The following is a 13,134-nucleotide window of genomic DNA, read 5'->3' on the forward strand; positions in this document are numbered from 1 at the left end:
TGGACGTTCCCCACCACCAATATCCCTGGTATATCCCCCTTTTCCCACCCTCCCCCTGCCTCCATGGTACAAAATATTTGTGCCTCTCTACTTTTGGGCATTATGGCTTGCAACACAGACACCGAGAGGTCATCATGTTTAGCCCATTCCCTACTTTTGGCAAAGCTGATAATAGGACAGATTAAAATAAGTACGAGTCAATAAAAGCACTTGCTAAGAGGAAAGGTATTGAGCAAACCCAAATTATTCTTGTTAATGGTGCCAATCTGTAGCTCATCTGTAGCAATCGAAAACTTTGTCAACTATCCAGCAGCACTCTCTCTCTGAATCTTATAGGCTGGAGCAGAGAAGAGGTGTGACGTAAACCCAGATATGTTATTCAGCAATATTACTTAAGTCGAATGTGAGTATTTTTGAGAAGTCATCTTTCATTTGTGCTTATTCAGGCAGAAAGCATCTTCTTTACTTGAACACTCTTATTTGCACAAAGCTCATTTGTACTCACCCAAGTGTGATTGTTCTACTTCAAAAGTATTAAAAAAGGATGAATGTGTACTTATTAAAAGGAAGCCACTTTTTCTCCCTGATTTCTTTCTTTGATATGAATATGCAAATATGATATGAATATGATAAGCAAAATATTTAAAGTGGGTAAAACTCAGTTGTAACAAATAAAGAACACACAGTAACTCCAGCAAGAGGCAGCAGAATGATTTAAATTCGGGGTGCATAAGTCTTGGAAAAGAAAGTTCTAAGAAATAGCCCTGTTTTGGGTTTTCAATCTGCAGTTGAGATTTTCTAAACTCTCAACACCAAGAATAATCATGTAATTACAGAAACTGCTAATAAACAACAGTCTCATAAAAAACTACTTAGCAGCATCTCCAACAGTAGGATTTTCTAGTATGCAAAACAAGTATTTTTAAATTATTTTTAAGGATGTAATGTTTCAAGACAAAACTGAAAAACAACTTTTCCCCCCAGATCCAGGGCAGCACAACAATAGCTACAGTAACAAGTTACTAGCCAAACAGTTCCTAGAAAAACACAAAAGACAGTTATTCATGGAGAAAAAGTCTGTGATCTCTGATAGATGAGGAAAGGCCTTTTCATAATTTTTGGAGGTATTTTAGAATTAAGATGTTTTTTCTTTAAAAAAAAAGCACTTACCGTTTGATTATGGAGAACTTTTATGGAAGGAGAATGCTCTGGACATTCTCTGGAAGTTCGATTATCGGACAAAGTTGTGTTGGAATCTATCATATCCACTAGTGCAACACTTAGGTTAACCCGCAATGCATATAGGACCAAGAAACCAAAAAAGGCCAACACTGCTAAATTGTAACGAGCAGAGCAGCATACTGGAGCTGAAATAAAAAGTTTGGGAGAAATTTTCATTAAAAGAATCAACTATGCTAGATTATCTAATCCAAAAGTTTACTTTTAAGAAGTATATAAGAAAGTTAATGATCATGAATATTTTCTGAGAATATTCTCAAATTAAGCACATCTAAAATAATTTTGTTTTGTTTTACTGGCAACACCCAGCAGTGCTCAGAGCTTACTCCTGGCTCTGTGCTCAGCGATCACTCCTGGTGAACTCTGGGGGCCACAGCAGGTAACACAGACTGAACCCCCATCAGCAATTTGCAAGGTAAGTGTCCTTCCTACTGTTCTTATATTTCTGGCCCTCAAAAAGAATATACTGCTGGTATGTTTACAGTTTTTATAAACATTTAATACACAAGGGTCTGAACTCTAAAACTGCTTAAAACTCCAATAAATAGCTTTGTCAATTTTGCTCAGAAAAAAATTTCCATTCCAGAGTCAAAGCTGAACTCCTAATCTGTCAGTTAGCAGGGATATGAGAAAATATGTATTTCTGAAAAACTACTAAAATATGGCCAGTAAGCACCCGAGTACTCACCGTTGGATAGCTTGTATTCTACAAATGGGTTAGAAGCTGTTTCATTGCAAATGCAGCAGAGGACAATTTTCTGCCTGCCAAGAACCCCTCTTGGTACATTTCTTACCTTTAGCAGTATTCTCAGAGGTTGAGTTAGAGTCTGAAGCCATGACTGATATTTGGGGATCTTCCAAACGAAATGTATTTAAGAATCCAGAAGCAAATTTTTCTAATCTATCATAGTAGCAGTGGCTCTGTAGTGATCACGCTCGAAGAGCACACAGTGAGAAGGGAAATAAGAGAATGTACCACAATGATGGAAAAAAAAAAAAGAGGGAGGGAGTAGACTGGAGGAACCAATCAAGGAAAGATCATGTGAGGGGAGGGGTTTTGTCTATCTTTTCCTTCTTCTGAAAACATAAGGCATATGTATTCTCCTTTTACTGAGATATTCAAATAAGGAAGAATAGGAACTCAAAAAGCGAAGGGTGATCACTCTGAGTCACAGAAGGAAATAAGTAAATCCAGAGCCTGTAACTTTGGTAAACACCAAGCATTTGACAAATGTATAATGAAAAATATATGCGCTTAATCTCCTTACAAGTACATATATATATGAATATATGTGTTTCTACTTGGTAAAGGCACATTAATGTTATTTGTGTGCATGTCCATATATTTCTTTCTTTCTTTTTTTTTTTTTGCTTTTTGGGTCACACTCCGCAATGCACAGGGGTTACTCCTGACTCATGCACTCAGGAATTACTCCTGGTGGTGCTCGGGGGACCATATAGGATTGCTGGGAATCGAAACTGGGTCGGCTGTGTGCAAGGCAAACACCCTACCCGCTGTGCTATTGCTCCAGCCCCATGTCCGTATATTTCTAGGATTTAGATTTTTGTGTGTGTGTGTGTCATACCTAGTGATGCTCAGGGGTCAATTCAATTTATATATTGTCTGCTTCACTAAGGTATTACTTAAGAAGTTTGTTTAAGAAAAAAGCCAAACATCGGGGCTGGAGCGATAGCACAGCGGGTAGGGCGTTTGCCTTGCCCGCAGCAGACCCAGGTACAATTCCCAGCATCCCATATGGTCCTCCAGGTACCACCAGGAGTAATTCCTGAGTAAAAGAGCTGGGAGTAACCCTTGTGTATCACTGGGTGCGACCCAAAAGGCAAAAAAAAAAAAAAAAGCCAAACAGATGCTACAAAGTATATAATAAGGCTTTAAGCAATATTAAAAATTAAGAATATTTGATTTATAAAAAAGAGTATCAAAAATCAGAGAAATTTTATTTCAAGAAAATATGATGGGACTGTACAATGCAACTATAAATACAGTCTCTAAAATTTGGCCAACAGAAGCATTCTGGCATGATAATGAAAGAGAATATCCAATAAGCATCTGCCACATTCAAATCAAGTTCAAAGCAAAACCATGCTTGCATAACGAACAGAGCACCCATCTAAACAAACATCAACTTCTGAAAAAACTGCCTCAAATTTAGGAATGTGGAGTGGGTGTAGTTGTAAGAACACAGTCTGATTTAGACTTGAGCAGACCCGGGGGATGGGTCGGAAGGGGTTCAGAACAAGTCTCCCCAAAATGTTCCATTCTGGAATGTGGATTTTGATCTGAAGTTTCCTCAGCAGACTCCAGGAGAAACTTTCCCCTCTTAATCATCCCTCAAGTATTCAGATAGAGAGGCCTAGTCCAGAGAATGAGCCATTACCACTGGTAACTTTTTATGGGGGGCAGGGCACACCAGGCCGTGTTCAGGTATTACTCCTGACTCCACACTCAGGTCTATATGTGGTGCTGGGGATGGAATCTGGGTCAGTTAACAAGACAAGTGCCTTACTCACTGTACTATCTCTCTGGCATTGATACCTTTGAGCCTCTCTGATGTACCTGTATGGCAGGGCAAATATCTAATTACTTAATATCTGCTCTTCTTACTTCTTGATTTTTGGGGGAGGGATTTGGGCCTCATCTGGTGGTGCTCAGTGGACCATAAGAGGTGCTGGGGAATCTTACTAGGCTTGGTCTTAAGCAAGATAAGTGCCTTAACCCTGATATTCTCTCCAGCATCTTTGCATTGTTTTGTGATGGATAGAACTGTCCCATCTTATTGTCTACCCCACTTTGAAGCCCTAGGCCCTATTCCATTCTTTTATGGAATATAGCAGATACTTTTTTTTTTTTTTTGCTTTTTGGGTCACACCCGACAATGCACAGAGGTTACTCCTGGCTCTGCACTCAGGAATTACCCCTGGTGGTGCTCAGGGGACCATGTGGGACGCTGGGAATCGAACCTGGGTTGGCTGCATGCAAGGCAAACGCCCTACCCACTGTACTATTGCTCTAGCCTAGCAGATACTTCTTAACTATAATTCCTGTCTACAGGATTCTTCTTATTTTAACTATAATTCCTGTCTATGGGATTCTTCTTATGTATTAAATTAAATGCTTTTCTTTTGTTAATCTGTTTTATGTTGTGCTTTCTGGTTCCTAAAGAACCTAAAATGGTAAGAGGGGAGGTATCTTCCTCTACAAATCTCAGTTCTGATTTTCACTGTAACTTTGAAGAATTATGTAACAGTTTTTAATTTCAAGTGTCTCAGATTTAAAATCCACCTCACTGGACTGTAGGTGGATTACATGCCATACTGCAGGGAGCAATATTAGGCACTCAATAAAAATGAGTTCCTTTCCTATTCATGCAAGACAAAGTTAAAACTAACAAGATCAAGTTCAATAATGTGTGTGTGCTAAAGGCAGTAAAGTCTTAGACTGGTATTCTGATGCAATAGGGAAGTGAAAAGGAGAGGGCTAGTTGTTTAGGAAAATGCAGGCTAGAAAATAAAATGTGAGGGGAAGAGCAATTCTATTTTGTTTACTGCTGAATGCCTCGATGGCTACAGCATCTGGGAGAATTGGTATGTAAACATTTGGGGAGCTATAGATAAACCAGAATCAGGAGCTGGAAAGACAGTACAGGATTGAATGCTCTTGTCTTAATGTGGCCCCGGAACTCCAAATGGTTCCTGAGCACTACCAGGAGGGACCTTTGAGCATAGAGCCAGGAGTAGCAGCCTCTGAGCATCACCAGCTATGGCCCAAACCCCAAACAAACCAAACAACAGCAAATAGGAATCATAGTGTGGTTAAATCTCTCTTGGTGTTTCCTAAACTGAATGGGTGATGCTACACTCGCCCTCCACCCCCAGCAGGAAGAGAGTGGTGGGAGTGGTATCACTTGTCATCCCAATTTGTTCGAGTGGGCGCCAGTAACGTCTCCATTCATCCCTGTCACATGCTAGTGTAGCCCAATGGTGTCTGCTCGCTCCAGAACACGAAGAGACTCAAACCGTTAGTTCAGGGTCTTGATGAAGAAGTCTGACCATCTCGTACATGGGCGGCCCGGCGTTCCTTTGATGTCCTGTGGAATCCAGTCGGTAACAGCTCTAGTCCAGTGGTCCTCTCGAAATCGCATTATGTGACCGGCCCATCTGATTTTTGATGCGTTGGCAAACAAGACAGCATCCCTGATTCTCCAACGTCAATGGAGGTTGGAACTCCGGATTCCTTCTCTCACTTGAGTGAAACATGATACTCCTAGCATAGCTCTTTTGATTCCTCTTTCGGAGACCTAAATAGCGTTCTCATCCTGTTTTCATAGGACCCAGGATTCTGAGGCGTAGATTAGTGCAGAAAGAACAGCGGAGTTGAAAAGATGTGCCCGGAGTCGGAGGTTCTTTATCCTCTTAACTTCTTCGATGCTCCTGAAGGCATTCCACACTGCTCTCTTCCTCCTGTGCAGCTCAGGTGCCAGGTCCTTGGTCATGTTGAATTCTCGACCCAGGTACACAAAACTGCTGCATTCGGAGATATTCATTCCATTGAGAACAAATGGAACATCAGGAACTAGTCCGTTTCTCATGAACATTGTCTTCGTGAGATTCAGCTGCATTCTAACCTTTCCACACTCACGGTTGAAGTAGGCCAGCATTCGTGCCACTCAGGTAATGTTTGGTGTTATTAGAACAGTGGGAGTGGTAACAGGTGTAATTGGGCAGGGGGGGAAGGGGAGGAGGGTGCTTCCTGTTGCTTAAATTAGGAAAAGCTCAAGGGGAGCTGAGTAGCTGTGTGTGTGTGTGTGTGTGTGTGTGTGTGTGTGTGTGTGTGTGTGCGCGCGCACTCGAAAACAGGGTGATAGGCCAAATAAGTTTAGGAACCTCTGCTCTAGACCTATCTACCAGTTGTAAATTTATAGCAAACATGAGGGCAGAAGAATATATTGAAAAATAACCAGAGGGCCAGAGTGATAGCACAGTGGGTAGGGCATTTGCCTTGCATGCGGCCAACCTGGGTTCGATCCCTGGTATCCCATATGGTCCCCCGAGCACTGCCAGGAGTAATTCCTGAGTGTAGAGCCAGGAGTAATCCCTGAGCATCGCCGGGTGTGACATCCCTCCCCGCAAAAAAGAAAGAAAAATAACCAGAGATATTATCAGAATAATGTAAAGTGTAAGAAATGACCCGGTTTGCTCCAACAAATTGCAAGGAAGAAATAGAAAGAGAAGGAAAGGGCTTCAGGTATCCAGATTAAAAAAAGACAAGAGATATTTCAGTCATTTGTGTGGTATGGATAATATTGGGATTCTGATTTGAATAGAATAAAGTATTTAAAAATGACAGGATGAGGGCTGGAGAGAGTATACAGCTAGGGCTCTTGCCTTGCCGGTTCAGTCCCTGGAATCCCATATGGTCTCCTGAGCACATCAGGAAACTTCTGTGTGCAGAGCCAGGAGTGACACCAAGCATTGCTAGGTGTGGCTCAAAAGCAAAAATATTGCAGGATGGGGAGACAGTATAGTCTAGGTGCTTGCCTTGTAAGGGGCTGATCCAGGTTTGATCCATGGAACCACATACGGTCCCCTGAGCACTGCTAGGAGTGATCCCTGAGCACAGAACCAAGACTATACCCTGAGCACAGCTGGGTATGTCGCCCAAACAAAATAAAAACAAAACAAAATTACAGAATGGTTGGCACTGGATCTAGTTGATTTGACCAGGGAATTGTAATTTAAAAAAATTCCTATCTAAAATGAGTTCATTTTGTTTTCAGAAAGAGCAATATTCAAATTGTTGCATCTTGTACTATTATCACTTCAGCCCCTGTATCTGGTCTTTAAAAGTAATTAATCCCAATAAATCTTTATAAATTTCTGGCTGAAATACACATTTATGTGAAAAAGTAAATGTTCACTAAAATGTACTCACATAAGCATTAACAATTTGTCACAGATGCCCAAAGATAGCTCTGTCATTGTGTAAACGGTTGCTTCTGCTAGTACTAAAATTCAACACACACACACACACACACACACACACACAGAGCATGTGTATAAGACTTGGGCTGGAGAGGTAGTAAAATGGGTAAGACCCTTTGCCCTGCTTGCAGCCGACCTGGCTTCTATCCCTGGCATGATCCCCCAAGGCCACCAGTAAGCTTTGAGCACCTCCAGGTGTGGCCCTCAAACAAACAAGCAAAAAACAAATCAAAGCATATGTGTGAAGCATAATGACTATGTAACTGAATATCAATTTACCCCAACAGCAGAGACTAGTAAACAAAACTGAAAATCAAAATCAATGAAAATAAAGCACATTTATTAGCAAGAAATTGATAATGCACTATTATAAGCCAGAAAGGTTCTAACTGAGCATGGTAGTGAAGATTGTAGTCCTCCCAGGAGATCTGCCCCACAGCTTGGAAACCAGCCTCACATGCTGGGGGAAAAGGCAGCTGAGATAAAGAAGGGAACACCAAGTAGAGGATGTTGGGAGGACCCACTCGGGTTGGAAGATGCGTGCCCAAAGTAGACTATAGACCAAACACGATGGCCACGCAATACCTCTATTGCAAACTACAACACCCAAAAGGGGAGAGAGAATAAAAGGGAATGCCCTGCTGCTGAGGCGGGGTGGGGGTGGTGGAGAACGGGGTGGGGGTGGTGGGAGGGATGTTGGGAACATTGGTGGGGGAGAATGGGCACTGGTGGAGGGATGGGTAAACAATCATTATGTGACTGTAATGCAAACACGAAAGTTGGTAAGTTTGTAACTACTGTACCTCACGGTGATTCACTAATTAAAAAAAAAATTGGAATCCTCATTCTCCAAATGGTCTTCAGTGATGATGATAACAGTAATTAACATACACTATGTGTCAAACTCTCCTCAACTACTTTTTTATTTAGGTTTGGGGCCACACCTGGCAGTGCTGGGGAGAGGGGGAAGTGTTATGCCCTGGTACGCGCTTAGGGCTTGTTCCTGGCCGTGCTCAAGCGACCATGTCGTACTGGGGACTGAGGCAGGAGTTCCTGCATGTGACCATGCATCCAGGTTCTCTCTGTGTTCTCTGAGCATTTTAAAAAAAGCTTATAGTTTTTATACGATCTGACAGCACTAATAACAATGAGGAACTACACATAGAGATGGCCATTGCAATTCCCTATAATTGGAGACAATATGGGCTGGAGCTATAGTGCAGCGGGTAGGGCGTTCACCTTGCACCCAGCTGACCTGGGTTTGATTCCTCCGCCCCTCTTGAAGGGCCCAGCAAGCTACCGAGAGTATCTCGCCCGCACGGCAGAGCCTGGCAAGCTACCCATGGCGTATTCGATATGCCAAAAACAGTAAAAATAAGTTTCACAATGGAGATGTTACTGGTGCCTGCTCGAGCAAATCGATGAGCAGCGGGATGACAGTGATACAGTGACACTGATAACTGGAGGCACCTTGCCCTAAAATCTTTTATCATATTTTAAATAGAAAAAAGTGTTGCTGCTACTTCTCTTTTGCCTCCCCCCACCTGTAGGTAAATACAGAATAAAATAAGGAAAAATCCCTATAATGAGATAGCTACTTCAAAACAGAAGAAACAGGGTGTAAAGATCTATACACTGAACCCATGTATCAAGTAGGGATTGTTTGTATAAGCAATGCTATGAGTTAATATATTTTTCCTTTTTCAATGAACTTTACTGAGAACTAGATTACATACAGTAAAATGTACACATTTCAGGGCTGGGGAGGTTGCTTAACAGTAGAGTGTGTGCTTTGTGTGAGTTCATGCACTGGATCCCTGGTCCTGCATGGCCCTCTAACACCATCGGGCAGTGCGTGGAGGTGTCGGGGGAGAGTATCACTGTATCACTGTCATCCCGTTTGTCATCGATTTGTTCAAGCGGGCACCAGTAACATTTCCATTGTGAGACTTGTTACTGTTTTTGGCATACTGAATATGCCACGGGTAGCTTGCCAGGCCCCTGACCCTGAAAGAGCCTCTGATCGTTGGGAAAGACGTGTAAAGGAGGCTGCTAAAATCTCAGGACTGAGTGTAATAGAGACGTTACTGGTGCCTGCTCGAGTAAATCCACCAATGGGATGACAGCGGGTGAGATACTCTCAGTAGCTTGCCGGGCTCTCCGAGAGGGGTGGAGGAGTCGAACCCGGGTCAGCCGTGTGCAAAGCAAATGCCCTATTTGTCAATGGTTTAATTCAGTGGACTGACTAATATATAAACTTATCCATCCCAATCAAGATAAAGAATTTTTCCATCATTCACAAACTACCCTTATAGTCAGTTTCTTCTGCTTGTGGTTTCCAAGTAGCCATGGACTTTATGTTATTCTAGTTTTGCTTGTTTTAAAACTTCTGTTTCATGAAGCCATTAATTAATAGGATGGCTTCTATCTATATTTCTTGGTGGTGTTGGTGATTGACCCAGGGCTGGGTGTGTGCAAGGCAAGCTCCTTCACCCCTGTACTATTGCTCCAGCTCCTATACTACCCTTTGTTACCACTTTAAACATTCAGGGCAGGCTTCCTTTGCTCAGTCTTTTAAAAATATAAACCACATTGTTTAGTGTATTAGTATCTTTTCATTTCTGAATTCTACAGCCTTGATTCTATAGTACTTTTCTATTATTCTATTGTATGGATGTACTGCAATTTGCTTGCCAGTCACTTACTGATCCTTGACTAGAAATTTTCAGTTTTCATTATTATGAATAATACTGCTATAAACACTGTATATGTTAAGGTAACATCTGTTTAACCTTAAAACAAATTTGCCAATTTCCCAGAGTAGTTGTACTCTTTTACTAGAAAGTCATTAAGGTTTTAGTTATTTTTGCCAAGATTTGGTATCTTTACTGATGTCAAGTGGTCCATTGTGGCTTAATCAGCATTTTCCTGACAGTAATATTCACCTTTTGAGTTAAAGTTAGATGTAGTCCAATTTTAAACCTTATATATAAGTGTATATAATTGAAGAATATGTATTTCATTTGCAACATATCTTTATTATGACATTTGTTTCTATATTTCCATACTAGATTATTTTACAGAAGAAATTCCTTTGCAGAAGATTACAAAAATCTAATAGTACATGCCATAAAGACAGGTTTATGTCGAGACAAGATCTTGACACCTGGGGCCGAGATCTCCAAGGCTGCTCGGATCGGGACTGGGCCTCTTCCATTTTCCAATAGCTTCGCAGTCACACCCAGAAATTGGCCCCGCTGCCATGTAATCCCATCAACAGCCAACATCCAGAGACTATAAGACCAAGCTCCCGGAAGGACGACATCTAACAGCCTCGTTCTTCCTCTTGGAGAACCTGACAAGCTACCAATCGTCTATTGCCCGAACGGGAGAACCTGGCAAGCTCCCCATGGCGTATTCATATCCCAAATACAGTTAAAGATACATACATACCTCTCGGAGAGCCCGACAAGCTACCGAGAGTATTCTGCCCACACGGCAGAGCCTGGCAAGCTACCCGTGGCATATTCGAAATGCCAAAAACAGTAGCGATAGGTCTCATTCCCCTGACCCTGAAAGAGCCTCCGATCGTTGGGAAAGACGAGTAAAGGAGGCTGCTAAAATCTCAGGACTGAGTGTAATAGAGACCTTACTGGTGCCCGCTCGAGTAAATCCACCAATGGGATGACAGTGATACAGTGATGGAACCAAGATCAACTTGTCAGTTAAATGACAGCATTTATACTGAAGAGTCAATAAGAAGACAAGGTCCCAGCTGGGAGATGGAGTTATATTACTACTGCCATCATCAGGCAATTTTTTGTTTTGCTTTGTCTGGGGGCCATATCTGGTGATGCTCAGGGCTTACTCCTAGCTCTGTGCTCAGGGATCACTCCTGGCAGACCGGGGGCGGGGGAGGGGTGGTTACTATATGGCATGCTGGGGATAGAACCGGGGTCGGCCCCGTGCAAGGCACTACCCACTGTACTACCCACACCATCTGGCAATTTTAAAAACAAAAATAAATCTCAAGGAAAACTCCACATTTCTATTTTAACTGCTCATCTTTGAAATGGCTTGTAAGGCACGCAAAACTTTTTCTTAGTCTTAACCACGTTTAGCGAAGCCACGGTAAAAAAAAAAAAAAAAAAGTATCCCAAGAGCAAAATCGTTTTAATTGTCTCACGTTCAGAGCAGAAGTACTGTGAACCCCAGCCGCGCGCCCGCCCCCCCCCCCCCCACCTTCCGATCCGCTGCAAGACTTTTTTAACTCTCCCGGGAGAAGTCCACAGTAACCCCTAACTTAAACGATGCGCAGCCCCCACACCGGGGAGAAATGTGCAGCAGCTGCACTTGTGGTGTCTGTCTCTGTCTCTGTCTCTCTCTCTTTTCTCTCTCTTTTTCTGTTTTTGGCTTTTTGGGTCACACCTGGTTATGCACAGGGGTTACTCCTGGCTCTGCACTCAGGAATCATTCCTGGCGGTGCTGGGGGGACCATATGGGATGCCCGAGATTGGACTCAGGAGTGCCGCCGGCTGGACTAGCGCTCCGGCCCTAACATACTCGTGGTCTCCTCTGAACTATGTCAAGCCCGTCTCCGGGCTGTGCCACGATCCCCCCTCCGGGGTGTCACGGCTGTTTTAAGCTCTGTCCTTTCCCGGCTTCCGGACCCAAGGAGCTCCCGACCATGCCAGGCTGGCGGCCGGCGGCGGCGAGCCAGAGCCAGCGGTTCCGCGCTGCCCTCGGTGCGCCCCGTTTCCCCACTTCTCCCCCGCCCCGGGCGCGAGTCCGCGCGGCGGCGGCTGCCCCCGGCTCCCGGCCCGGCCCTCCGGGGCAGCGCTCGCTCCCTCGGCGGGGCTCCGGGACGGCGCGAGGGGCGCAGTGGGGCGCTGACCGGCTCCTCCTGCTGCTGCAGCCCACTCGCTGCCCCTTGCCCCCGGGGCCCGGCTCCTCCGGTCACTCCGCCGCCCGCTCCACCCCCCCGCCGCTCACCGGCTTTCGGCCCCGAGGCGCCCCGCAGCAGGGGCGTGCTGTCCGAGCCGTCCTCGCCATCACTCGGGGACGGGTCCCGAACCGGGGACCTCATGCCGTCTCCGAGGAGCAGGGGTGCAAAAGCGCTCCCGCCGGCTCCACAGCTGCAGCCCCCGCGCGGTGCTCACTGGGCGGGGCTGCGACTGGAGTTCTAACCCGGGGCCCGGCCCCGCCCTTCGGCCGGCCGCCATCTTAAGTCCGGGCAGGCAGCCTCGTGGGGGCGTGGCTTGGGCCCGGGAAAGCGGCATTCTGGGAGTGTTACTTGCAGGGGGCGGGGTCGGCGGTGAGTGACGGGTCCCCACTGGTTCTCGGCTGACCAGCGGGCGGGGCTTCCCGCTCAAGCACGCCCTCGGGAGGGGCAGGAACCCTCCTCTCCACACCTACAGTGTTGGGGTGGGGGTCTAACGGCGGGCAATGGGGACGTGAGTCTTGCATAACTAAGTGACGGGCTTTGATCGAACAACCAAGAATCGAGGGTGTGTACATTTACTATTCCAGTTATCAGTAATAAATTGCCATAAACTTTTATTAGCACCCCTGGACCTACTAGCCACGAGGACTTACTGTCAATAAAATAAACGTAGGCGGAAGAAAAACAGTAAATGGAAACATATTTACGTTGCGTCCTGTAAAACTGTCGATTTTCTAGGCCCAAATTGCTCGTCATCAGCAGTGTCATTCGCTTTAACCAAAGAATCCTCTGCTGTAATTGTGTTATATCGTCGCAGGCGTCTTAGAAATAGTTTCTTCTGGCATTTGCTGGCATTGAGAAAGAGGATCAGCCTGCAGAAAAGGATGCTGTGTGTGTTTTGTGTGTGTGTGTGTGTGTGTGTGTGTATGTGTGTGTGTGTGTGTAGGAGG

The 13,134-nt window shown here is 44.6% G+C and overlaps 1 protein-coding gene across 2 annotated transcripts in view; it reads right to left on the reverse strand.

Annotated features, from left to right (window-relative positions):
- The window catches only part of SLC17A5 (solute carrier family 17 member 5), a 57,049-nt gene extending 44,597 nt beyond the window's left edge, over positions 1-12,452 (reverse strand). Inside the window, exons 1-2 of one of the 2 annotated variants that reach the window (XM_012932149.2) lie at positions 12,235-12,452; positions 1,171-1,367 (exon numbers count right to left, since the gene is read on the reverse strand). In XM_012932149.2, the coding sequence (XP_012787603.1) occupies positions 1,171-1,367; positions 12,235-12,328 (291 nt within the window). In that variant the 5' untranslated portion in view covers positions 12,329-12,452. Of the gene's footprint in view, positions 1-1,170; positions 1,368-2,033; positions 2,176-12,234 lie in introns of those variants that run through there. The other variant, XM_055136861.1, reaches the window with a different exon arrangement.
- Positions 12,453-13,134: the final 682 nt, after the last annotated feature.

The sequence above is a fragment of the Sorex araneus genome, chromosome 4 (genome assembly GCF_027595985.1).
Source record: "Sorex araneus isolate mSorAra2 chromosome 4, mSorAra2.pri, whole genome shotgun sequence".
NCBI classification, from domain to species: Eukaryota; Metazoa; Chordata; class Mammalia; order Eulipotyphla; family Soricidae; genus Sorex; species Sorex araneus.